Genomic DNA, 27,136 nt, shown 5'->3' with positions numbered 1-27,136 from the left:
GAGGGACAGTATAATAAGTAATCAGAAAGAGAAAGAAATGGAGGCTCTAAACAAGTTCCATTTCAAGACCTTAGTGAAAGCTATTACGTTTCAAAATGAATTTTCATTTTCTTCGGTGTGTGTCATACTTCACAACCTAAAATAATATATAAAAGAAAACTAATAGAAAAATAATAAAAACAATAAAGTCCTAAATTTCAGAAAGTCGATTTACTACTATGAACAAGAATGTTAACATACCCACACAATAAAAATCTGTTATCTCCAATTATTCACTGGAGTCATGTGAAGAATTTGAGCAATATTTTGAGTGGAAGAGAGAAAGTACCCAGGGGCTGGAGCAATAGCACAGCAGGGAGGGCGTTTGCCTTGCACGCAGCTGACCCAGGTTCGATTCCCAGCATCCCATACGGTCTCCTGAGTACTGCCAGGAGTAATTCTTGAGTGCAGAGCCAGAAGTAACCGCTGTGCATCACTGGGTGTGACCCAAAAAGCTAGAGAGAGAGAGAGAGAGAGAGAGAGAGAGAGAGAGAAAGTACCCATCCATACTTACTTTAATGACTTTCGTTGCCTGGATAAAATTAACAGCATACAAGTTATGTTCTTCCATTCCAGTACCAATGGTGAGGATATTAGGGTCAAAGATGATGTCATTTGGATTAAAGCCCAGTTTTTTCACAAGGAGATGGTAGGCCCGGGTACACACTTTAATTTTGGTGTCTATTTCTGTTGCCTAGGAAAAAGAGTGAGAAATATAATTTGAATAGAAAAATACAATTTTTTTCTGTGGAAACAAAGCTTGTCTTAAGTATCACTTGTCTTAAGTATCAATGTTGGATTTCAGAGAAATCCAAAAGCTGATGAGCCTCTAAACATTGATCAAATTTGCTCTGTGGATGAACCGGCTCAAAGTCCCTTTGCGTTTTCATTAACACATCAGGTATACTGCTTCTGTAAAAATCAATTCCCAATACATGCAGGGTATTCTTATAAATAAGCTTCCGAAAAAAATTATACACACAATAAAAACCCAAACGTTATGAAAGAACAAGTTTAAAAAGAAGTGTCCTGGGGCCTGAGCAATAGTACAGTGGGTAGGGTGTCTGCCTTGCATACGGCCGACCCGGGTTTGATCCCCAGCATCCCATATGGCCCCCCAAGCACTGCCAGGAGTAACAGTAAGTGCACAGCCAAGAGTAACCCCTGAGCATTGCTGGGTATGACCCAAAAGGCAAAAAAAAAAAAAAAAAAAAGTTGTCCTTCCCCTCTTGACCTGGTCCATATGTTCTCAGCCACTGCCCACACAATAGTGCCACAGATTTCTCTGCTCTTCCTACAATAGTCTAATATCCCAGGATGCTCTTAATAAAACTAGTTAATTTACATGTACCTTATGTCTTAAGTATGAACTGGTAATAATATTCTAAACAGTGATCCGAGAAAGCAAAGCACTTGTTTCCAGCCAACCTCAAACACCAGAGGCTTTCCATGTCCCTTTATTTTCTAATTTTTTAGCTTTTGCCTTTTGGAGTCACACCCGGCAATGCTCAGGGGTTACTCGTGGCTCTACACTCAGGAATTACCCCTGGCGGTGCTCAGGGGACCATATGGGATGCTGGGAATCGAACCTAGGTTGGCTGCTTACAAGGCAAACACCCTCCCTGCTATGCTCTCACCCCGGCTCCGCCATGTCCTTTTAATCCACAGCCTGTATCTCCTACTTCACTGCCTATTGTTTGCTCCCCTCTCTCAGCTACTACATGCTCTTCACTCTGTTCCTCTGATGTTCCTGTCACTCACCAGGGTTCAGACCCTTTGGACTTGCCACTGTCATTGCCCAGAACATGCCAGGGACAGCTGTATACTCCAAATCACAGGACCCTGCCCGAACATCCCTTTCTCAGGAAAGCCTCCAATAATCACTCTATCAGTTGTCCTGCACCAAGCCTGCCTTCACCCATCTGTCTTCAAACATCTCTCTTCCACATTACGTATTTATCTAGCAACCCTTTCATTGTTTTTGGCTACATATCTGAATGCGATATATTGGTCAACTTGGGTGAAAACGTTACCCTGTCAGAGAATGTGCTCAGTATATACATAATGCAGGGATGAACGAGTGATACTTTCATTTAAGGCATTACTTAACAGTTAAGTATCTCATGCATAACCTCAACACTGGACCATTCAACAAAATACATTCTGAATTATTTGTTTATAAAACAAACAAAAATATTAAATCTATTCTGAAGAAAAAGTAAATTTTTGCTATCCCTCTGGCTATTCAAAAAGTCAACAATTTTGAATGAAAGTGGAAAATGTTCTTGACAATTTCCAACATCACTAAATTAAGGATATAACTGAAGTGTTAATGATGAGCTTAATACACAGTATAAACATTTGCTTCATGTTGCATATCTGAAGCTGTTATAAGTGATCAACGTTTTTAAAAAATTATTGAGATTCTGAGGTTATATTACAATTGATAATGGTTTCTTGTGCATAATTCCAATACCACATCCTTCACCAGTGTACACTCCACCCTCTTATCCTCTTCCCACCTAAACTCAATTGAGTGATTCAATTGTCCCAGACAATGTAACTTTAGTTAAAAAAACAAACAAACAACAAAAAACATTTCTTTTTTAAACGGAGCTGGAGAGATAGTATAGTGGGTAGGATGCCTGCCTTGCATGTGGGTTAACTCCCTAAGCACACAGAGTCAGGAGTAAGCACCAGATATGGTCTCCAAAACAAAATAATAAACAAAACAAACTTAAAAAAAAGCATGCAACTTGTTGTTACATGGAAGAACCTGGAGAGTGAGTATCATGCTGAGTGAAGGTAGTCAGAGTGGGAGAGACTGACACAGAATGATCTCTCTCATATGCGGGGCATAAGAAAACCCAGTGGGGGAACAATGAGAGCCCAAAGACAATGGAAACAAAGGACATGAGAACTGGTATTCAGTAGGAAACATGCCACCTGAAGAGGGAGGGGACAGGGATGGGGCAGCATCTCTCTATGGTAGAGGGATGCATTCAACAGGGAGGAGGATCCTGGCAGCCACAAACCTCCAGAACCCAGTCATCGTCATGCACACGGCTGACCTTCACAGGCTCATGCCAAGGCCCCCACGCATGAGAATGAATCCACTGAAAAGCCCAGGTATGCAGGACCAGTGACTGAAAACTGCCTCTGGGTGCCATTTAGGTGCATTAACAGCCATCACACACACACACACACACACACACACACACATATTTATATAATACACATATTTTATATATATATATACACAATGTGTCCAGGAAAGCACAGAATAAATGAGCTCAGGGTCTTCCAGATGTAGAAAGCAACATAGGCAAAAACAGAATAGGAAACTGTCATGACTTTAAGAGTGCCTGTTGATTGGACATGTGAAATATCCCAGTCTGCTCTTAATGTACCCGCTGAATTTTTGATGTGCTTACTAACTATGCTTAATGTCTCTATCAAATTCAACTATAACTCACGTGTTGAGATCTGGGTGGGAGAGCAAAATGACCAGCCAGGAAAACCTAAAGCATAGACAGTCCTTACGTGTTTGTCTCCTTATGTGATTATTTCATTTTCAGCAACCAAGCCCTGCTGATTGGAGGTTGAAGGTGTCTGGTTGGCTTTAAAGAGACTGAGGGCTACCAAGGCTGCTAAAATTTCTTAGAAACCTAGTTTGGCTAGTGGGACAAGAAATCAAAGTTGTGGTCATTCTTCTCTGAGTCATGTTGTCTGGCCCAGTCTGACAGGCTAGTTTATATACGAGGGGGTGGAGGCGTAGGACTGGGCTATGTACCAAAATACACAGCACTGCATATAGAAAGAGCAGGGGGCCCTTGCAGGACACACATTCATTTTTAGAGTCAGAACAGAGTCATCAACCCTTAGTTCCAGGATGAGGCCTTTCTCACATGGGTTCTCTGGGTCTCCCGCTTAACACTTTCCATATTCACAGTCACACCACCCCTGGCTGTTGTATAAACGCACGAATCTCAGCCTGAACTGAGTTTCAGAGGCCAGCCCTTGGTCAGGAACTGGGTATATATAGTGGCAGACACCAACACTCTCTTTGTCACATTCCTCAGTCTGAGCTGTGAGATAAACATGCTAGTAAGCCTCTGGCTTGCAAATCTCACAGATCCAGAACAGAAGTTCAGTGAACATAGCAGAATGGTTCTTTTCCTCTGTAAGGGAGAGTTGGCAATTTGGCTTGCATATTATAGCAACCTGGAGGGATTTTTCTTGTTTCCTAACACTGGCCACTGGACCAGACCCCAGCAGTTGAATCAGAACCCTAAGATGAAGACTAAGCAGCAGTAGGTAATAGCCCCTTGGTCATTCTAATATACAGTTGGGACAAGAATCATTTATAGGCGAGTAGTATCTTCTTGAGCTGGAGCGATAGCCCAGTGGCTGGGGCGTTTGCCTTGCATGCGGCCAACCTGGTTTCAATTCCTCCGTCCCTCTCGGAGAGCCCAGCAAGCTACCGAGAGTATCTCACTCACACGGCAGAGTTTGGCAAGCTCCCCATGGTGTATTCGATATGCCAAAAACAGTAACAAGTCTCACAATGGAGATGTTATGAGCAAATCAATGAACAATGGGAGGACAGTGCTTCAGTGACAGTGCTGCAGTATCTTCTTAGATTAGGCTAGAGGAAAACTTCAGAAATAATATCACAAATAGAAGGGCCAAGAAGGAAGGAATATATAGTGTTGGTGATTTAGCAGGTTTACTCATAGCTGTGAAAAATTTGAGTGATGTGAGGGAACAGGATTTAGTTAAGAAATCCACTGTGAGGTCTGAGCAATAGTACAGAGGACTGGGCACTTGCCTAGCACATGACTGACCTGCGTTTGAGCCCCAGCATCCCGTATGGTCCCCTGAACACTTTCAGGAGTAATGCCTGAATGCAGAGCCAGGACTATGCCCTGAGCATCGCCAGGTGTGGCCCCAAAACAAACAAAAATGAAACGTTCTGTGAGGCTGCAGAGATGGCTCAGAGGGCTGAGGGCATGCTTGGATGTAGGAGACTGGGTTCTGTCACTGGCACCCCATAGTCCTCACCCCGCCTCCCAACACAGCATGACTCCTGAGCACAGTGGGGAAGCCCCCACATCACCAACTCCCCCAAAGAAAGCCTGGGCTAGCTACAGTATAATACAGTTGGGAAAAAAAAAAAGTGGGCTAAACTGAATGGTGGAGAAGGATAGAAGATACCTAACTCTAAAAATAAGGGGCTGGAGCGATAGCACAGCGGGAAGGGCGTTTGCCTTGCACGTGGCTGACCTGGGTTCGATTCCCAGCATCCCATGTGGTCCCCTGAGCACCGCCAGGAGTAATTCCTGCGTACAAAGCCAGGAGTAACCCCTGAGCATCGCCAGGTTTTACCCAAAAAGAAAAAAATCTAAAAATGAATAAATTAAACAAATAACGATTCAGGAGAGGGACAGATACAGAACAATCTTTCTTCTATGTGAGATATAAAGAAACTTAGTAAGGAAATAAATGCTCAAAGGCAACAGAAACTGGAATCTGTTCTACAGAAGTGAGGCTATCCCCGTGGAAGGTTAGGGGGATAGGACTGGGGGACCAGGAGGACACGGGGACAATGGTAAGGGTTAGCAGCAGACATTCTGGGGGAGGACATGGAACTGGAACACTTTATGCATGAAAACCAACCATTAACAGTTTTGTAGATCATGGTGTCTAAAAAAATTGGGGGGGGGGGGGAAGATTCAGTCTAACAAGGACAAGTGTGATGTCTCGCAGAGGACTGACTTCAGAGGCAAATGAAAGGTTTCACTTCCTACTAAACTACTCCATGTGGATCAAGAACACAGCAGAAAGCCTATCCTGCTGTGGCAGAGATCACAAAAAGGGGTATAAAGGGGCACTGTGTGGCCCTCAGAAGAGAACCGCCAGGCCAGCAGGAAGAAAGGTGAAGGAGAGCTTACAAAGGAAATACACAGAGCCAGGACATGAAAGTACAACAAAACTGCTAAGGACAAAGGCTCAGCTTGGAAATACCGAGTCAATTCTCAAAACAGCAGATGGATACCCACGGCAGCATCCCATATGGTCCCCGGGTACCACTAATGTTAGGACGCCTAGAATTGGGGGCCGAAGTCACAGTCAAGGAGGCAAAGGCAGTTGAGATCCTGCCCAGCGTGCAGGGAGAGTGCAGGGCTGAGGTCGTAGGAAGCCAAGGCCAGCCTGGCTCACTCTGCACCTGAAAAGGCTGTGTTCCTGGCAGAACTTGTGCCCAGGGCAAAACTGGGCTGCTGGGAACTCAGGGTTGAGGAGGACATGGACATATTTCTGATGTGGAAATGAGACTGGACAGTCACCTCTGTCAAGTTAAGATGGGACAGGAAAGGGGACTCTTGGCAGCAATCCAGGAAGTGTAGGTGCCCCCACAGAGAACCTCTGTACTTTACACAAGGGCAGACTTGTTCCAAATGCTAGTCTCTGAGCTAGAAAGCAAGTTCTGGGGCGGGAGGGGCAGGGGAGGAAAGATGGAATTCTCTGTAGATTCCCAACTATAACAGACGGGGGATCTGCTTTCTCCAAGGAAAGCCATAGGAGAGGAGCCTGTAGACAGCTCAGAGGAAGAGGAAAATGACTGATCTACCAACCAACAATGTCATAGACTGAGAGCCAAAAATATGCTGTACATAAAAATATATAGTATAGGGGCTAGAGCAATAGCACAGCGGGTAGGGCATTTGCCTTGCACACAGTCAACCCAGGTTTGATTCCCAGCACCCCATATGGTCCCCCGAGCACCACCAGGAGTAATTCCTGAGTGCATGAGCCAGGAGTGACCCCTGTGCACTGCTGGGTGTGACCCAAAAAGCAAAAAAAAAATTTAATTAAAAAAATATATATAGCACAGGTGCCGGAGGGATAGTACAGTGAGTAGGGCATTTGCCTTGCTCGCAGCTGACCCGGGTTGATCCCCAGCATCTTGTATGGCCTCCAGAGTACCTCCAGAAAGAATTCCTCAGCACAGACCCCTTAGCATCGCTTGATATGGCCCAATAAAGGAAAAATATATTTACTATATATAGTGCAATATAAAAATGCTCTACTTCTGCCATGGGCTGGAGCGATAGCACAGTGGTAGGGCGTTTGCCTTGCACACAGCCAACATGGCCGACTCGAGTTCGAGTCCTCTGCCCCTCTCGGAGAGCCCAGCAAGCTACCGAGAGTATCTTGCCCACATGGCAAAGCCTGGCAAGCTACCCGTGACGTATTCGATATGCCAAACACAGTAATGAGTGTCACAATGGAGACATTACTGGGCCCATTCTAGCAAATCGATGAACATACAGAAATAGTTGGACAGTGACAGTGACATATCCAAGATGTCATATTTTTTGTCACTGGAGCTCCAAGAATACTTTCAAAGCTTTCTAGAATCACATGGTGCTGGACGGTCCCTGCCTTATCAGATCCTTTCTCAGCTTCCACCCAAACCTCTGAAAGACACTAAATCCTACATGGAGAAGCCCCCTGACTAGTCAAAGGGCATCAGAGAAGAACATACTGCAGGCGCAGAAGTTGCCCTGAGCTAAAGGGGGAACTCGGCCTTGGCACTCAACCTTGGCACTCTTTGTATTTGGGACCAGTAATTATCTGTTGTGGAAGACTGTTTCAGACTTCTCACAGCATTCCTGTTCTCCTACCTTTTTCCTACCTACTAGATGTCAGTAGTTTATTCGCAGCTAGCATCCAAGTTATGAAAAAAAAAATCTGATCAGACACTGACACATATCATTGAGGGTGGTAAAAATCCATTTGAGAAACCTCTGTTGAAACACAGAGGTAATAGCAGATGAGAAAATGAGAAACCAGGCCATTTGCATCATGATCACTATGATTCAATATACACTCCTGGTTTTTCTCTAAAAACTAAACTTAGAGGCTCTTTGCTGGAAAATCCTCTTCAATGCCAAGAGAAAACAACATCAGATTCTAGCAGGAGATCAAATATCCTTCCAAAGAGGAATGCCAGGCATTTACTGGGCCACTGGGAAGGAGTCTGGAGGTATACCAGTTGTCTGCTGTGCTATAATTCCTATGAAACACTGAATACCCAGACTGGAAGCTCATCAGACCAAGAGCACCTGGAAGTCTCATATTCCTCCCATCCCTGAACTAAACTCCCACCACAGAAGGCAATTCTGAAAGATTTACTTCTTACAAAGGATTCAAATATCGGCATCATTAAGGTAAAGTCCAGAAAGAGAAATATTCAATCAGCCCATCATACCCAGGGAATGGTGACTCTCTATAACCATTAAAATGGAGGCCTAGGAATATACAGAAATAGTTGTCAGAGTTTAACATTGATGGTCAAATACAGAAATAGTTGTCAGAGTTTAACCGTGATGGTCAAAGAGAAAAATTTGAGAATCAAGTGCTACGTTTCAATTATGTTTTACAAAGGAAAAGTAAAGGGGAAACTAAGAATTAGTGTTTAGTGTTTTCAATTTCCTAGAACTATTATAATAGTGTAGTGGACACCTGAAAAAACAGGATCAATTTACTGAGGCTGGTTATGAAATAAACACCTGAAAACTCACCACTAAGGGAAAATGGGAAATTAAGCTAATTATAACAATAATGCAACACTGGGCCAGAGAGATAATACAGTGGGTAGAACACTTGCCTTGTATATGACCAACCTAGCTTCAATCCCTGACACCACATAAGGTTCCCCAAGAATCACCAGGGGTGAGCCCTGAACACTATCAGGTGTGGCCCAAACAGGGAGGAAGGGAAGGAGGGAAGAAGGGAAACAAAATATCATTATCTTAAGATTTCCTGTTTGAGGAAAACTACAACTTGATTAACCAATAATTAGAAATACAGCATGTTCCTGAATTGATAAAGCTAAATATTATCAAGACATTCATTATATTCTCCTTTGTTTTTTTTCTTTTTGGGTCACACCCAGTGATGCTCAGGAGTTACTTCTGGCTCTGCACTCAGGAATGACTTCTCACAGTGCTTGGGGCACCAGATGGGATGCTGGGATGCTGGAAATCGAACCTGGGTCAGCTGCGTGCAAGACAAACATCCTACTGCTATGCTTGCTCCAGCCCCCATTCATTATATTCTTTTAAAAACAATTAAATTTCAATCATAACCCAATAGGACTTCATTTCTCCATAAATTAGAAAATTATTTTCAATTGTGTTTTATTTGCTGTGCTGGTGATCAAACCCAGAGCCTCTTCACACTTGGCTAGGTAAGTGCTCTGCCACTGAGTTACACTCCTGGCATATTTTCAAATCATTTAAAAATAGGGAAATGTGTTGAATATGAAAGATGCACTTATGGAAAAAAGTGACTATCCTTAATATAGTTTACATGTGTGCAAATTTTCATATCTGCTGTTATGTATGTGATGATTATTCCCAAGGAAACCACATATTATCAAACATAGTCACATAAAAATAATTATTTCAATGAAAATGAAAAACTACCTGGAGTAGAATAGTTATTGTTCCCATAAAATCACTTAATCACTTAATCCCCGTTATTCATCGATTTATTCGAGCGGGTGCCAGTAACGTCTCCATTCATCCCGGTTGCGTGCTAGCGTAGCCCAATGGTATCTGTTCGTTTTAGGAACATGTAGAGCCTCAAACCGATCATTTAGGGTCTTGACAAAGAAGTCTGACCATCTTATAGGTGGGCGTCCACGTGATCTTTTGATGTCTCGTGGAATCCAATCAGTAATGGCTCTAGTCCAGCGGTTGTCTGTAAACCTCATTACGTGTCCAGCCCATCTGATTTTTGATGTCTTGGCAAATGAGACAGCATCCCTGATTCTTGAGCGTTGACGAAGATCAGAACTCCGGATTCTATCTCTCATTTGAGTGAATCGTGATATTCCAAGCATAGTTCTTTCGATTCCTCTTTGAGAGACCCGAATAGTGTTCTCATCCTGTTTTCGTAGGGTCCAGGTCTCTGAGGCATATGTTAATGCAGGAAGAATAGTGGAATCAAAGAGATGTGCTCGTAGCTGGAGGTTCTTTGTCCTTTTAGTTATTTCTTCAATGCTCTTGAAGGCATTCCAAGCTGCTCTCTTCCTCCTGCGCAACTCAGGTGCCAGGTCATTCATCATGTTGATTTCTCGACCTAGGTATATATAACTGTTGCATTCGGAGATGGTGGTTCCGTTGAGAGCGAATGGAGCGTCAGGAACAAGGCTGTTTCTCATAAACATTGTCTTCGCAAGATTCAGCTGTAGTCCGACCTTTCCACATTCACGGTCAAAGTCGTTCAGCATTTGTGCCGCTTGGCTGATGTTTGGTGTTATTAGAACGATGTCATCAGCAAAGCGGAGGTGGTGTAGTTGCCGACCATCTATCTTCACTCCCATGTTTTCCCATTCCAGCCGTCGCATGATGTTCTCGAGGGTGGCACTGAAGAGTTTTGGTGAAATGGTATCACCCTGCCGAACCTCTTGATATGGATGATTACTTCTTTGTAGAATGGTGAGATCTTGGTAGTGAATCCGCAATAGAGCTCACGAAGGATCCTGATGTATTGAGTTTGTACGCCCTGATTGGCTAGGGCTTCTATGACCGCTTCCGTCTCAACAGAATCAAAGGCCTTCTTTAAATCAATGAACGTTAGACAGAGTGGCATCTTGAACTCCCGAGATACCTCAATGAGCTTGGTCACTGTGTGGATATGGTCGATGGTACTGAATCCTTTTCGGAATCCAGCTTGTTCACATGGTTGTCCTTCATCTAGTGTTCTGCTAATCCTATTCAGGATGACTCGAGTGAATAGTTTGTAGATGACAGACAATAGGCAGATTGGGCGATAGTTGCCAATGTCGTGGATGTCTCCTTTCTAGTAGTATAGTAGTACAGTCTTGCTGGTTTTCCATTGGGATGGAACCTTGCATTCAGACAGGTAGCGTGTGAAGAGTCGAGCCAATGTATTGATGAGTACTGATGGTAAGTTCTTCAGGTGTTCAGGTCTGATCTTGTCTGGGCCAGGTGCTCTTTGTTTCTTTACCGACGAGATGGCATGTTGGATTTCGGAAGGGAGAACATTGGGAACGACATATCCATCATGTGGTATGTGGTATGTGGGCAAGTGGATGTGGCTATTAAAGAGATCTGAGTAGAAGTCATGAATAATCTTCTCCATTGCCCTTCTGGAAGATGTGATAGATCCATCATGATGTCGGAGGGCAGTCATCTTGGTTTTGTAGTTGGTGAAGGACAGGCGGGCATTACGAATGTTTTTCCCAGCTTCTGCTGCATCTACCAGTACTGCTGCTCTCCTGTTTTTGAGGTCATCCTTGATGGCTTCTCTGCACTGTTTTGCCAGTTCGGACGTTTGCTTGTGGTTGCCTGAGGCACGTGCCAAGCCACGTTGGCGAATAAGTTCAAGAGTGTTCGAAGAAAGACAGTTTTTTGTGGTTATCTCTCTCTTGGCATTCCTTGCACAATCATGGAGGTGCTGAATCATTCGATCGTATTCCTCATCAATGTTGTCAATGACGGCATCTTCCCATAAAAACTCCATAAAATTATTCTGTATCTAGTGTTAAATGGAGTTCGTTGTTTTTAGATTTGGTTTTGTCTTTTGAAGTACACCCAGCAATGCTCATGGGTTAGTCTGTCTGTCTGTCTGTCTGTCTGTCTATCTATCTATCTATCTATCTATCTATCTATCTATCTATCTATTATCTATCAGTTTTGGGGCCACACTTATCAGTACTCAGGGCTTATTCCTGGTGGGCTTGGGGGACCTATGTGTCAGGAATTAAATGCACATCGGCTGTGTGCAAAGCAAATGCCTTGCCCACTACCATCTCTTCGGCTCCTAAAAATAGTTTCATACGATTATAGTCATACATGCCCATTGTATGGCTCTGCTCTCAAGAATTATTCCTGGAGGTGTTTGGGGGACCATATGGAATGCCAGTGACAAAACCCAGGATGACCATGTGCAAGGCATGTGCCTTACCTGCTGTACTACCTCTCCAGCCCCTAAAGTTTAAAAGGTTGAACAAAACTACTAGCATCAAGCAAAAACACTTGCTTTCCAATCCTGAAAACTCAGGTCTAATATCCTATGTCATATCTGATCTTGACTTCACAGTTTTGCTTGCAGCATTAATTATAAACGTAAAACCAAGGCAGCACCTGAATACTAAATTAAAAGTAGGTGCAAGCTATTCTCCTTTCTCTAGTTATGACAGGGGGGTTCCATTTTAAAGAGTTATTTTGCAAGCCGGGGCAACAGCACAGTGGCCAAGGTGCTTGCCTTGCATGTGGTCGACCTGTGTTTGATCCCTGGCATCCCATGTGGTCCCCCAAGCCCCACCAGGAGTGATTCCTGAGTGCAGAGCCAGGAGTAACCTCTGAGCATTGCTGGGTGTGAACCCAAAACAACAACAGCTGAAAGAGTTATTTTCTTCTTGTAACCAAGAGCACCATCTGAGCAAAATAAATCTTGACTCTAAAAGATCACTGTACCTAATAGCAGTTTTAAGAATTTAGCTGGTAGAAGACCTACCTTTATTTAAAATGATCCATACTGGCAATTTCTGAACTTCGTAAGTATATTAATTTTGCATTTGATTTTTATGAATTTTAATACTTAACTACAATTCTACAATGGGCATATATGACTATAATCATATAAAAATGTTTTGGGGAGTCAAAGAGATGGTACTGGGCAAGGTATTTGCTTTGCACACAGCCAATGTGCATTTAATTCCTGACACATAGGTCCCCCAAGCCCACCAGGAATAAGCCCTGAGTACTGATATGTGTGGCTCCAAAACAGACAGACAGACAGACAGATAGATAGACAGATAGATAGATAGATTGATTTAGCAGGGTGGGGAGCTAGCTCAAAGAGTTAGCATGCATTTTGCGTGTGCAAGTCCCAAGTTAGATTCTCCAGCACTGTATGGTTCCCCGACCACCATCAGGTATGGCACAAATAAATAAAAAATTTTAATTAGAACAAAGCAGTGTTGGGGCCAGAGAGACAGCATAGGGTAAGATTCTTACCTCACCTGCAGCAAGTTCAGCAGTTCAATGGCCAGCACCACATGGTTGCCCCAACACCACTGTGATCAACTCCCATATAGAGAGCCAGGAGTAGGCCCTGAGCACTACAGGGTGTGACCCAGCCCTCACCCAACCTCCCAAAAGATAAATACATAGGTGTATTTATATTAATACACCTATGTTTACTGCAGCATTATTTATAATAGCCAAGATCTGGAAAAGCTCCAGCCTCAGCAACAGATATATGGTAAAAAGATACAGATGACACCTTGCATTTTTGCCATAGCTTGGCTAGAATTACTGCATGACATACTAAGCAAAGTCCATTAGAAGAACAAATACCAGAACATCTCGTTCACATGTGGATTTTAAAGAAACAAAGTAAGGGAATAGACTTTGACCACAGAATTGGCTATACCAAGGTTGGGATAAGATGGGACAGTGGGGGGAGAGGGGCGCGGAAGGTGTAGGGATATTAGGATTTTGACGGTAGATGTGATACCAAAATACTACTTGCCAAAAATATTAATGCTCATGCAATGTGCAATAATAACAATAAACTTTTTTTAACAAAAAGGCATTTTTAATCCATCACCTTTCTCTATTTTTCCTTTAAAGCACTTTTATCCACTTCTTAGCAAACAAATCTTTAAGAGTCATATACATAGTGACTACATAATTTTGGATCACACATGGCTATTTATATTATGGAAGCACTGTCATGAGACTCTCTAATTTATATAATTAATACTTAAAATGGGATAATATTCTAATAGAAGAATATAACTGAAGTAATTGATTTTTCTCCAGCTGGGCATTTAGGGTATTTTATCTTCAATAAAGCTAGTGAAAACTCTTGCATATACAGTATTCCGATGCTGCAGATTCGTTTACTGGAACAATTTCCCAGAAACGAGATCATTGGCTCAAAGAATATGAGCAATTTTTTTTCACTTGACAGGCATTACAGTGTCTTCCATAAAGCCTATACAAATTTATACCATACTCTAAAAGGAATGAACATGAATTTCTTTAATTACTAGTGTACCTGTACAGACCTTGTTTTTCTGTTCAATTTATTTTTCAGGTGCCAGAGATATAGGACTATATATAAGGTGTTCAATCAATTGAGATACATTCCATTCTTAGTCCTAGCCTCTGACTGTTGTTTTTATTGGTTATTGGTATTTTCCTCCCTTGGTTTTGGGTTCACACCTGGCTGTGCTCAGGGCTTATTCTGGATTCTGTTTTCAGGAATTACTTCTGGTAGTGCTCAGGGAACCATGTGATGCTGGGGATCTAACTAGGGCTAGTGGCATACAAAGCAAGCACCTTATCTCTTTCTTGTACGCTTCCTCTCTGACCTGATCTTGAATGTTTTCAAGTTTATATTTGATAATTTACAGTAATAATGAAATATATCTTAACACTGTTGTGGTGTGTATTGTTTTCATAACCAGGAAAATTTCCCAACATTTGTTTTGTGTTCAAATTTGAATGAAAACTGGAAAACTCTTATCCTCAGCCAGGATCAAGCACTATAGAGTAACACTGTAGCACTGTCCTCCAGTTGTTCACTGATTCTCTTGACAGGCACCAGTAAACATCTCCATTGTGAGACTTGTTGTTACTGTTTTTGGCATAGAGTATTAATTAAAAATGCATGCTGTGGGGACTGGAGCAATAGCACAGCGGGTAGGGCGTTTGCTTTGCACAAGGCCCACCTGGATTCGATTCCCAGCATCCCATATGGTCCCCTGAGCACTGCCAGGTGTAATTTCTGAGTGCAGAGCCAAGAGTAACCCCTGTACATCGCCAGATGTGACCCCCCCCCCAAAAAAATGCATGCTGATGCCGCTGGACCCCATATCAGGCAGTTTCATTTGGGGGGGGGGGCGGAGGGGGTGAATTAGGCCCCTCCCCACCCCAAGGGACCCAGCCCCTGAAGCCGAAAACCTCCAGAACTCAATCGCTGCCATGGTCACGACTGCTTTCCACATGCTTGGGCCGAGCCTCCCCCACGAGTCAGCCTATCTTTGGACCACGCTGCCAAGACATCTCATACCTCACATCACTCATACTCTAAGAGTAGTGCACCACATTTGATGGGATTTAAAGTAGAAGGCAACTAATCTTAGAGGACTCAACCCTTAACAACATATTAGTAATCTCTTATAGAAGGGTTTAACGACCCCTGGGTGAAATAAAACAACTTCACACACTCTCCTCTAAGGAGTTTTTTGGAGCACTTTCAGCAGTTTACTCATAGCAAACAACACAAAATCAATGATTTCAATTCTGCTTTGGGGCAGGGATTGGGACTCAAGATGGAAACATCCAAAACATGGTGGTGGGAAGGTGTAATGGTGGTGGGATTGGTGTTCGAATATTAAACGTAATCAAATATTGTGAACTACTCTATAAAAGTAAAATTAAATGTAAAAAAGAAAGAAAATACATGCTGAATAACGAAGGTCTTGGAAACATGTATCAGTCTTCAAACTATGCAGACCAGGGATGAAACTTTGGCTCCCATATGCCCTTGTTATTTGACTATAGCCTCTGTAAAATACGACAACAGCTACCCCAGGTGGTTGATGTAGGACAGAATGAGATCAACTCTGCATGTGGTTTATGAGGAATATACAAGAATTACCTCTATGGTTTTAAAATTATTGAAGCCAGGATTCATCCCAAACCAAAAAAGTCAGAAAGTCAAAGAGTGAAAGATTGGAGTTGTTGTATTTTATTGTTTTTGCTTTTTTTTTTAAAAAAAAGCATTTACAGATTATCTTTCCCAGTAAGAGTATTAGGGATTTCTGCGTTACACTCTAGAGAAACTATACAGATATGCAAAGCACACAACTTTCTATTCTCATTCTCGAGAGAGCTTGCTTCTTTCCTTCAGAGAAAACAAAATCGCCCAGATTCCCCAGCACATTGACCAACCCCGACCCCATTCCACCTCTGCAGTCTTGGACTTGGACTCCAAGTCCAAAGACTCACTTTTCGTGAATGGTGAGCACACAGTCAAGTGCTCCGCTCGTATAGGGATGGCCTCCTCTCTTGACTCAGTCAGGACTCTAGCCAAGGTTCCCACTCTCTCACACAGTTCTGCCCCTTATCATATCCCATCAATTTAAAACTAAGTCATCTGGGGGGCTGGAGTGATAGCACAGCGGGTAGGGTGTTTGTGTTGCATGTGGCCAACCCAGGTTCGATTCCCAGCATCCCATATGGTCTCCCGAACACCACCAGCAGTAATTTCTGAGTGCATGAGCCAGGAGTAGTAACCCCTGTGTATCGCCGGGTGTGATCCAAAAAGAAAAAAATAAGTCATCCTCTCTCTCTCTCTCTCTCTCTCTCTCTCTCTCTCTCTCTCCCTTTCATATTTGATATCTATCCTATTTCTCCGTTTCCCTTTATAGCAAAATTCCTCAAAAAAAAATGTCATTTAGATCTGCTGCCTTGAATTTTTTTTTTCCTACTCGAGCCCACTCCAGTTAAGCTTTCATCTCCTTGGAAACAGCACAGCACTTTCACATCCCAAAATACCCCTGATGCAACCTTACAAATATATCAATGGCCAGAGAGATAGTTCCATGGGTTAGAGAGACTGTTCAACACGCTTTGCATGCAACAGAGCTGGATTTCACCCTCAAGACCCAGCTTCCAAGCATAACATGGATTTCTAAGTACTCCCCGAGCCTCCAGGCACTACCTGGTGTAGCCCCGAAAACCAAGAACTAGAACAAATAGAAGAACACAACAACAACACAAAACTTCTCAGTAGTTCCCCATCTCATCACAGGAAAATCCTGCTGTACCAGCCTCCTTGATGGTTTCCAATAAGGCAAACGTATTATCTACCCCAAGGCTCTCTCTGCCCAAAGCATTTCTCTCCCACATTCTCACAGTGTCACTCCCTTGCCTCCTGATTTCTCCTAAAAAATAAAAAAATCAGTCATCACCAAGGTGGCATACACACACACACACACACACACACACATATATATATATATATATATATATCACTGTGGCACTGTCCTCCCATTGTTCATTGATTTGCTCGAGCAGGCACCAGTAATGTCTCCATTGTGAGACTTGTTGTTACTGTTTTGGGTGTATCAAATACGTCACAGGTAGTTTGCCAGACTTTGCTGTGCGGGCAGGATACTCTTGGTAGCTTGCTGGGGTCTCTGAGAGGGGTGGAGGAATCGAATCCGGATTGGCTGCGTGCAAGGCAAATGCCCTACCTGCTGTGCTATTGCTCCAGCCCTAAAAAAGCATGCCCCAACTTTATTTTCATACTCATTAACCTTATTCTCATCTTATCCTCTGCACTTCCTTCCACTGTACTCCCTACTATTCCCTACTATTCCCTACTATTTCCAGAGTTTGACAATATTATTAAGTGTTCAGGTAATTAAAAAGAATTAAATCACGTACTCGTCTCCATTATATAGTAAGCAGGCTGCTATATAAAACTGTTTAAGAATAAAGTTCTTTTTTAAAAAAACAGGGGATAAGGTATGTGCCTTGTTTTTATCCCCAGCACCACATGGTGTTGCTGAGTGCACCCCTGAAGTCCCTAAGCATCACCAGGACGACGCAGGTAATCCCAGCATGAAAGGGACTGAGTGGCACTGCATCCTTGGGTCCCAACATTGAACCATTGACTCAGTTAGCTAAGAATCACCAGGGCGGGGTGGAAGTGGGGGGTGGGGGGGCAGGTCAGGCCTCCTGAACACTGCTTAGGAGGCCCCAAAATAAACACTTAAATAAATATGATTTAAATCACATCAAAAGGCCCATGATACCATCCTAAACTAAAAAGTAGAAGATGACTGACTACTTGGAGGACACTTTAGTCCCGTGCATCAAAATGTTAAAAGAGTATACTCTTCAAGCCTGCAAGCCCCTTCTCCACACAAGCCTTGAGAAAACTATTCCATACCTGATGGCCTCCCTTATCTGCAGCATAAAACATAAGCACAAGGGAATGAGAGGTAGCAAAGGGACATCGAGAGACACTGGACTCTAGAAGATGGAAATGAAAAGGGCAGGGAAGGAAAGAAACCCAGGAAGGAAGAAAGGAAGAAAGAGAGGAGGGCGGGAGGGGACAGGGGCCAAGGGCCTCTAGCACATTGGTGGTGTAGAGGTGTGGTACATGTAAGTGGTCTCAACCACAGAGTCAACCACACTGTAAGCTGGAGACTATGACAACTAACTTAAAACTGCACACCTGCCAAGGAGGAAGGCAGAGGGAAGGGAGGGAAGCTGGGAACGTGGGTGAGGGAAGACACACTGCTGGTGGGATTGGTGTGGGAACACTGTATGCTCGAAACTCCATTAGGTACAACTTGGTGAATCACAGTGTCTAAAATTAAAAACAGATTTTTTTAAATAAAAAATGTGAGCTGGTGGGGCTGGAGCGATTATAGTACAGTGGGTAGGGTGTTTGCCTCGCATGTGGCCAATCTGGGTTCAATTCCCAGAATCCCATATGGTCCCCCGAGCACCTCCAGGAGTAATTCCTAAGTGTGTGAGCCAGGAGTAAACCCTGTGCATTGCCGGGTATGACCCCCCCCCCAAAAAAAAAACAAAGAAGTGAGCTAGAGCAATAATACAGTGGGGGTGGTGTCTGCCTTGCAAGTGGTCAACCAGTGTTAGATCCCCGGCATTCCCCCAAGAGTAATTCCTGAGTGCAAAGCCAGGAGTGACCCCTGAGCATCACCTGGTATGAACCCAAAACCAAAATAAATATTCAAATTTGTTAATATTCAGTTCAAATATTAATATTTATTAAATATTAAACAAATGACTAACTATAAATATTTAAGTATTGAAAAAGAAGAATACCATTCTACGACTTGTGGTAGTACAGTGGTATGGAGCTTGCCTTAAATGTGGCAAAACCCCGGTTCAATCCTTGAGACCATATTTAGTCCCTCAAGTATGATGAGGAATGGTCCCTGAGCACAGAGCCCAGAAGAACGAAGCACTGTCTGCTCACTCAAAATCCAAAAAGGAAAAAAGAAAATCATTCTATCTACATGAACTAGGATATTCACTGGTTTAAATTATTACTGAGCACAGTGCCATGAGTAAGATAGCACAGCGGGTAGGGTGTTAGCCTTGCACGCAGTCAACATGGCCAACCTAAGTTCGATTCCTCCGGCCCTCTCGGAGAGCCCGGCAAGCTATCGAGAGTATCTCGCCCACACGGCTGAGCCTGGCAAGCTCCCCATGACGTATTTGATATGCCAAACACAGTAACAACATGTCTCACAATGTTACTGGGCCCGCTCGAGCAAATCGATGAACAATGGGAGGACAGTGACAGTGACAGTGAGTTTAAGTAGATACTCAATCTACTTCTAAATTAGAAATGATCATAATTATACTCAATAATAGGTTGAAATAAAGCATACAGATACTGGAATATAACAAAACTATAAAAAATATAGTAATAATCCTTAATTACTACAATGGGAAGTCAGCAACATTCTGTTGAGTGGGAGGAAATCAGATGTAATCTCATTTATACAAAATTTTTGCAATTTTGCTAGAACTTCTTCTAGTCTTTCGAAAAGATGGTCACATGGCTTTCTGATCTTATTCAGATTTTTAAATATTTCCTCTTCAGAAGGGTTTTATGAGACCATCTCTTCTGTTACTGTCACTGTCCTCCCGTTGTTCATCAATTTGCTCAAGCAGGCCCAGTAACATCTCCATTGTGAGAGTTTGCTGTTACTGTGTTTGGCATATTGAATACATCACGGGGAGCTTGCCAGGCAGGCGAAATACTCTTGGTAGCTTGCTGGGCTCTCTGAGAGGGGCAGAGGAATCAAACTCGGGTCAGCTATGTTCACTGCGTGCAAGGCAAATGCCCTACCCGCTGTGCTATCGCTCCAGCCCACCATCTCTTCTAGACTCGCCAATACTTCCTTGACAGCTGTACTCAATAACATTCCTTTTTCTCAGCCATTTAGAACAGACATTGATGAATGACACCAGATCTTAGACTTGAATCCTAGCACAAATGCTTGCCACCTATGTGACAATAATGTCATGTAACACCTTTGCATTTTGGCTTCCTCACATGAAATATAATATACACCCTAATTTTATATCATAAGAGGAAAACCTGACAATATGTACAATGCACTGCCCAACGATGTAAGATTTAACATATGTTTATGACCAAAATTCTCTCACTGGGGCTAGGGAAATAGCTTAATAAGCTAGAGCACATACTTTGCATGCAAGAGTCCTGCGTTCAAGCCCCATGGCACTGCATGGTCCCATGAGTTCCATTAAAGCATCATAAACAGTGAGTCAGCTGTAGCCCCCCAGCAAAACCTGGTGTGCCCCAATACCCTAAACTCTTCCCCGCCAAATAAAACAATAAAACCTTTCTCTTTTGCACCTTTCCAGAATATGTGAGTCTTTATCATAAAAATGCTTTGCACAAAAAATGCCTGAGGCATGCGCCAAACCACGTTGGTGAATAAGCTCAAGAGTTTTCGAAGACAGGCATTTTTTTGTGGCTATCTCTCTCTTGGCGTTCCTTGCACAATCATGGAGGTGCTGAACCAGTCGATCATATTCCTCATCAATGTTGTCAACAACGGCACCTTGCCATGTTGCTGCAATAGTGCCAAAACGCTCCCAGTTGGTGGTCGTTCTGGGAGTTCTCTTTTCAAACTTTGCAGCCCTTTCTCCCCGCTGTGTAAAGAAGAATTTTGCATGAAGGAGACGGTGGTCCGATCCCGTTTGGAATTTTGGGACAACAGTGACATCGGTCAGGCAAAACCGTCGATTGAATATGACGTGGTCTATTTCGTTGTGGAATCGTCCACCGGGAGACTCCCATGTCCAATGTTTAGATTCTGATGGTCTTGGTCGACATGATGAACTCAGACAGTCTCTCACCCTGTTCGTTCCATTCTAGGCCATGGGTCCCGATGTGAAGTTCTTCAGGTGATCTTCTCGGTCCTATCTTGGCATTAAAATCACCCACAATGATCTTATAGAAGCTGTGGTCTTCTTTATAGAACTTCTCCAGCTCCATGTAGAACTTCTCAATTTTTCCTTCATCATAATTAGATGTTGGTGCATAGACAACGAAGATAGAAACTGCCGGCAGTGAGCCACATCTATTCAAATGTAAATGTCCGATTTGGGTTGTTAGGCAATGAATGAATCAATGCTCATGGCCAAGTTTGTGTTGACAAGGACACCGACGCCTCCAACACCTCTTTTATCGCATGTTCCGAGGAACAATTCTTCTCCAGTGTCGAAAACGGCATGGTGAGATTCGTGCCTTCTTGTCTCAGTCAGACCAATGATGTCGTACTTGATCTTTCGCACTTGTACCATCAGGTCCTCGATGGATCCATCTGATGCTAGTGTACGTGCATTGAAAGTACAGACGATCATTTTTGTCTTCCTTCGTTGTGGCAGCCTAGTTCGGCCTTGAGATTTTATCGGCCTCTCCTTTCTCATCCTTCTCAATGCTGCCGTATTGGTGAAGCCTTCAGGGTCAGGTGAATGAGACCCATTGTAATTACTGGCTTTGGCATATCAAATACACAACAAATAGCTTGCGAGGCTCTGTCGTGCGGGCGGAATACTCTCGGTAGCTTGCCAGGCTTTCCAAGAGGGATAGAGGTTTTTGGGGCGACCTCTAACCGCCCCTGTAGGTGTTGCCATATTTGAACCCTATCAAATATGGTACGGTAATTCCGGAAGATGGGTATTTAGTGTCTTACAGCTGAATCTTACGAAGGCAATGTTTATGAGAATCAGCCTCGTTCCTGACGCCCCATTCGCTCTCAATGGAACGACCATCTCTGAATGCAACAGCTATGTGTACCTAGGTCGAGAAGTCAACATGACAAATGACCTGGCACCCGAGCTGCGCAGGAGGAAGAGAGCGGCTTGGAACGTCTTCAAGAGCGTCGAAGAAATAGCTAAGAGGACGAAGAACCTCCAGCTCCGGGCACATCTCTTTGATTCCACTGTTCTTCCTGCATTAACATATGCCTCAGAGACCTGGGCCCTATGCAAACAGGATGAGAACACTATTCAGGTCTCCCAAAGAGGAATTGAAAGAGCTATGCTTGGAATATCACGTTTCACTCAAATGAGAGAAAGAATCTGGAGTTCCGACCTCCGTCGACGATCAAGAATCAGGGATGCTGTGTCGTTTGCCAACGTGTCAAAAATCAGATGGGCTGGTCACGTAATGAGATTTAAAGACGACTGCTGGACTAGAGCTGTTACCGACTGGATTCCACGGGATGTCAAATGACCGCGTGGCTGCCCACCTACCAGATGGTCAGACTTCCTCATCAAGATCATGAACGATCGGTTTGAGGCTCTTTGTGTTCCTAGAGCAAACAGACGCCATTGGGCTACACTAGCACGTGACAGGGACAAATGGAGACGTTACTGGCGCCCGCTTGAGCAAATCGACGATTAACGGGAAGTCAAGTGATCATCACGTGAAAAGAAATAGGTGCCAAAGAGATAATACAGCAGGTAGAGTGTTTGCCTTGCACACTGCCAACCCAGGTTCAATCCCCAACATTGCATATGGCCTCCTGAGCACTGCCAGAAGTACAGAGCAAGGAGTTAGGACTGAGCATCACTGGGTGTGGCTCAGAGTAATAAATGAATAAATAAATAAAAATACAAGAAACAGTGGGACCAGAGCAATAGTAGAGTGGGTAGGGTGTGTTTGCCTTGCATGTGGCTGACCTTGCTTCAATCCCCAGCACCTCACATGCCCCCCCAAGTGGCTAGGAGTGATCCTTGAGTATAGAGCCAGGACTAAGTCCTGAACACTGCCAAGTGTGGCTCAAAAACCCAAACATAAATAAAAGAGAAAAGAAAAAGTACATATAATTCCACAATTTGTCAATTATACAAATAAATCAATATGTGTTCACCATTCCCAAATTCTAGTTAAACAACCACCAAAATTTTCCCCTGCTTTTATATTTACAGATATTTATATTTACATATACATAAACCCTTTTAAATTAAAATGAAGGAATGTCATATAAGTTTTCTATTTTTCAAAATGTTTTAGTCATGGTTCCATTATTAATTCTTCTAAACTGCAATATATAGTATTCATTACTGTAGGATAACATTGTTTTGTCCTTTCTTACTTTCTGCAGGCAGCTTAGGTTTATTGGGTTACACCCATCACAGTGCTCCCAAAGCACTCCCAATTTCCTCCGAATTCATCTTTAACTTATTTCCCTATCTGTTAATCACCTATATCCCCAAATCACACCCTGTGACTTAGAAGGTCAGATCCTTCCAAGGACTTTGGATTTTGTTCTTGTAAGTGAAATGCTGCTTTTCTCTTTCCCTTATGTCCTTTGCATAGTTTACTTTAGAACAATGTCCTTTCTGTATAGACACAAGAAGACTGTTAATGCTATGCTCGTGTAACTTGGGAGTTAACTGACTCCAAATAATATTTACTCCTGGGCATCTGTCATATTTACTCAACTTAAGCCTCAGTTGCCCTTAGTTTCTAGCACCACAAAAGCAGGGTCCCAATGAAGGGACTGGGTGGACCCAGGGCAATCTGTAAGCTACCGTGGCATTGAAACAGGACAGGACAAGTGCCATAAGACTTATAATAAGAGAATGGCCGTGGACAAATTCTGTCATGACCCAAAGAGAAGTGACTGGACAAGGACCCTGAAGGCATCAGGAAGGACTAATCTGGCCTGGGGACTATAGTCTGGCATCTATAGCTAGATGACCCCAGGAGAGCCACCCTATAAGCTTAATGTATCTCTTAACTGTGTCCATATAAAATGACTAGAAGGATTAATTAAGAAGTAAATCTAAAATGAGTGTTTATGGACTAAGGAAAAGAGAAGTATGTCCTTTGATGAAATTCTACCCTTGAGGAATCTCCTAGCAGTAGATCTTTGTTTTAGAAGGAAAATGTTGATTGTGCTGACTCTAGAGTAGTTGCTACTCCCAACCCCTGGTGGTTGGGCTCTCAACTAAGGCTGTGAGAATGGGCTCTGGGAGATGAGCATGAGGGACAGGAGGAGATGGGAATGAGGGGCAACGAATGGGGAACTCAGTGAAATTGGAATAAGCTTGTGGAGAGGATGGAATAAATGGCGGGAGGGAGGGAGATTGGAATAAATGGCAGCTGATCACCAACCAGCTTGGCAGCCCTGTTTGCAGTGGCTGCAGACCAGGATGGGGCAGCAGCCCGCACACACATGGCAAGAGAGCCCACACATTTACGTTTTTAATGCAGTTACAGCATATAGCATTCCACTAATAATGGACATTTGGAGAGTTCTTTGGGTGCTGGCCTTGTACACGGTCAATCTGAGTTTGCTTCCGACATCCCGTATGGTAACCCCAAGCCTGCCAGGAGTAACTCCTGAACACAGCTGGGTGTGACTCCCCAAATAAAAAAAAATAAGAATTAGATAAATACACAAATACATATAAAGGCCCTGAGGTATAAAGGTCCTCCCTACATAGACAAACGAGCGTTGTTAGAACTTCCATGCACCCCTTCTCTGATCCCATGACAGACTTTGTGAGTGACCATTTATCATCCTTTTTCTATTTGATAAAAGAAATGAATATCTCATTGCTTTGCATCTTATTTCTTCAATAGTTAAGAAAGAAATATCTCATTGCTTTGCATTTTATTTCTTTAATCACTAAGAAATGAAGTGTCTCCTCTTAAATTTATGGGCTATCTATATTTCTCTTTCTATACATTGCTTGTTCCTTTCTTTTGTCCATTCTTCTGGTGGGTTGGTTGAGGCAATTTGCAGAAACTCTTTCCATATCAGCATTATTAATCCACTATTCTTACTTACATTACAATTAGTATCATGGTTCGCTATATGAAAGTTTACATTTTTAATAGAAAGCACTCAATCTTATTTGCTTTCTGACACTCTCCATATCCCAAATTTAAGTAAATACTTTCTCATGGGGCTGGAGCGATAGCACAGCAGGTAGGGTGTTTGCAGCGTTCAATTCCTCTGCCCCTCTCAGAGAGTCCGGCAAGCTACCAAGAGTATCTCGCCCGCACGGCAAAGCCTGGCAAGCTACCCATGACATAGTCGATATGCCAAAAACAGTAACAAGTCTCACAGTTTGTTGTGAGACGTTACTGGTGCCCGCTTGAGCAAATCGATGAACAACAGGAGGACAGTGCAGTGCTACTTTCTCATAAATTCTTTAGAATTTTATTGTTTTGGAATTGGTTCAGTGGTGCTTGGGGGTTGTTCCTGGCAGTGTTCAGGGAAACCATAAAGAGCCAGTAATTAAATGCAGGCCTCCTGGATACAAAGCATAAACATCAGCTGAGTCATTTCTCCAGCCCGAGAATTTGCTTTTGTGTTTGTTAGTGAAGCATGATATTATGCTTTTTGTTATTTTTTTTTTTTGGTATTTGGGGACCACCACATGGCTGCTCAGGGATTACTCCTGGCAGGGCTTAGGGGATCATCTGGGGTGTCTGGGATAGCAAGGCAAGGGCCTACTTGCAGTACTACTGGTCCAGCCCCAAGTAACAGTTTTTATTGAATGAAATTTATTGAGAAAAACATGAGGCAAGAGAAAGAGAGGGACGTGTGTTCGAGAGAAAGCACAGGCCTGAGAGAGCAAGTAAGTGAGCAAGAAAGAGACTTCGTTCCTGTTCAAGAGAGAGCATAGGCTTTGAGAGCAAGCCAGCAGGACACACATCCAAGACAGAGCAGGGGCGCATGTGAGCAAGCCTAGAACTTCCTTTTGATGCTGAGGTCTTTCACTGATGCCTATATGTTTGCACATGGTGAGAAATGAAGCTCTAACTTCATTTTCTTTCCTTATCAACTTTTTTTTAAAAAAAGATGTATTTAAGTATTATTTATGTAGCATAAAAGCTACCCACTATAGGTATATAATTCAGCGATTTTTAGTAAATTTATAGTTATGCAACTATACTACAATCGCATATTTTGGAATATTTTTTAATTTTTTAGTTTATTTATCTTTAGTCACTGTAAAATTACAAAGTTATTTATGACTGGGTTTCAGGCATACATTGTTTCACCACCAATCCATTCTCCAGTGCTCTCTCCTGTGCTCCCTTCCTTCCACCAATTTCCCCCTCCTCCCTGCAACTGCTTCCCACCCAAGAGTCTGCCTCTATGAAGGGCACTTCTTTTTTTAATATATGTTTTTGCCCTGTGGTTTACAGTACTATTGCCCATGGGGTTTCGTGAGCAACACTTTACCACCTTCAAGCTTTATTTTCTCCCAAATGGATAGCCAAAAACATTCATTGAGTCATTGTTCTCTTGTATATATGTCGATGCGTCTACAAGTGTTGGTGCATGTATGTATGCATGGATGCATGGATGTAAGGATGCATGGATAAGTATGTAGATATGGCTATCTGGGACTTGGCTCTCTCCCACTGGTTCTCTTCAAGTGAGCCAAAAGAAATTCACTCACCTGTCCTTCTTCATCGAAAGCCATAACCACCACGGCAGCTCCATACTTCTTAATCTTCCGGGCCTTCTCCAAGAAGTCGTCCTCCCCTTCTTTCAGACTAATGCTGTTGACAATGCACTTTCCTTGGCAGCACTTTAACCCAGCTTCAATGACGGCAAAATTGGAAGAGTCGATGCACAAGGGCACCTGAGATCAGAAGAGCAAGCACCAAGAAAAACTATTAGGCACCACAAACAGGTCCTCAGAGGTTCCCAAACAGTCCTCCCACCCCCATTTCTCCTTTCTGTTTTTGTTTTTAAGCCACACTTGGGGGTGTTTGGGGAAGGAACGGACAGATCTTTGGCTTGTAAAGGATGCGCTTAGCTATTTGGCCCTTTCTGTTTCTTCAATCTGAAACAATGGGCAAATAGCAGTTGTGTGATAGAGACGGTATTCACTGAGCTTGTTTAGAGCCTAAAATATTTAGCATAATTCCAGACATATAGGATAACCTATACAAGGACCGGAAATGTTAAAAATCCAAG

At 43.1% G+C, this 27,136-nt stretch overlaps 1 protein-coding gene across 1 annotated transcript in view; it reads right to left on the bottom strand.

Annotated features, from left to right (window-relative positions):
- The window catches only part of MTR (5-methyltetrahydrofolate-homocysteine methyltransferase), a 124,922-nt gene that overhangs the window by 59,070 nt on the left and 38,716 nt on the right, over positions 1-27,136 (bottom strand). The window contains exons 15-16 of the mRNA XM_056113598.1: positions 26,613-26,798; positions 554-733 (exon numbers count right to left, since the gene is read on the bottom strand). Of these exons, the coding sequence (XP_055969573.1) occupies positions 554-733; positions 26,613-26,798 (366 nt within the window). The remainder of the gene's footprint in view (positions 1-553; positions 734-26,612; positions 26,799-27,136) is intronic.

The sequence above is a fragment of the Sorex fumeus genome, unplaced genomic scaffold (assembly GCF_029834395.1).
Source record: "Sorex fumeus unplaced genomic scaffold, SorFum_2.1 ptg000021l, whole genome shotgun sequence".
NCBI classification, from domain to species: Eukaryota; Metazoa; Chordata; class Mammalia; order Eulipotyphla; family Soricidae; genus Sorex; species Sorex fumeus.
Note: the sequence above shows the minus strand (reverse complement) of the source record. Positions and strands in the feature narration are given on the sequence as shown.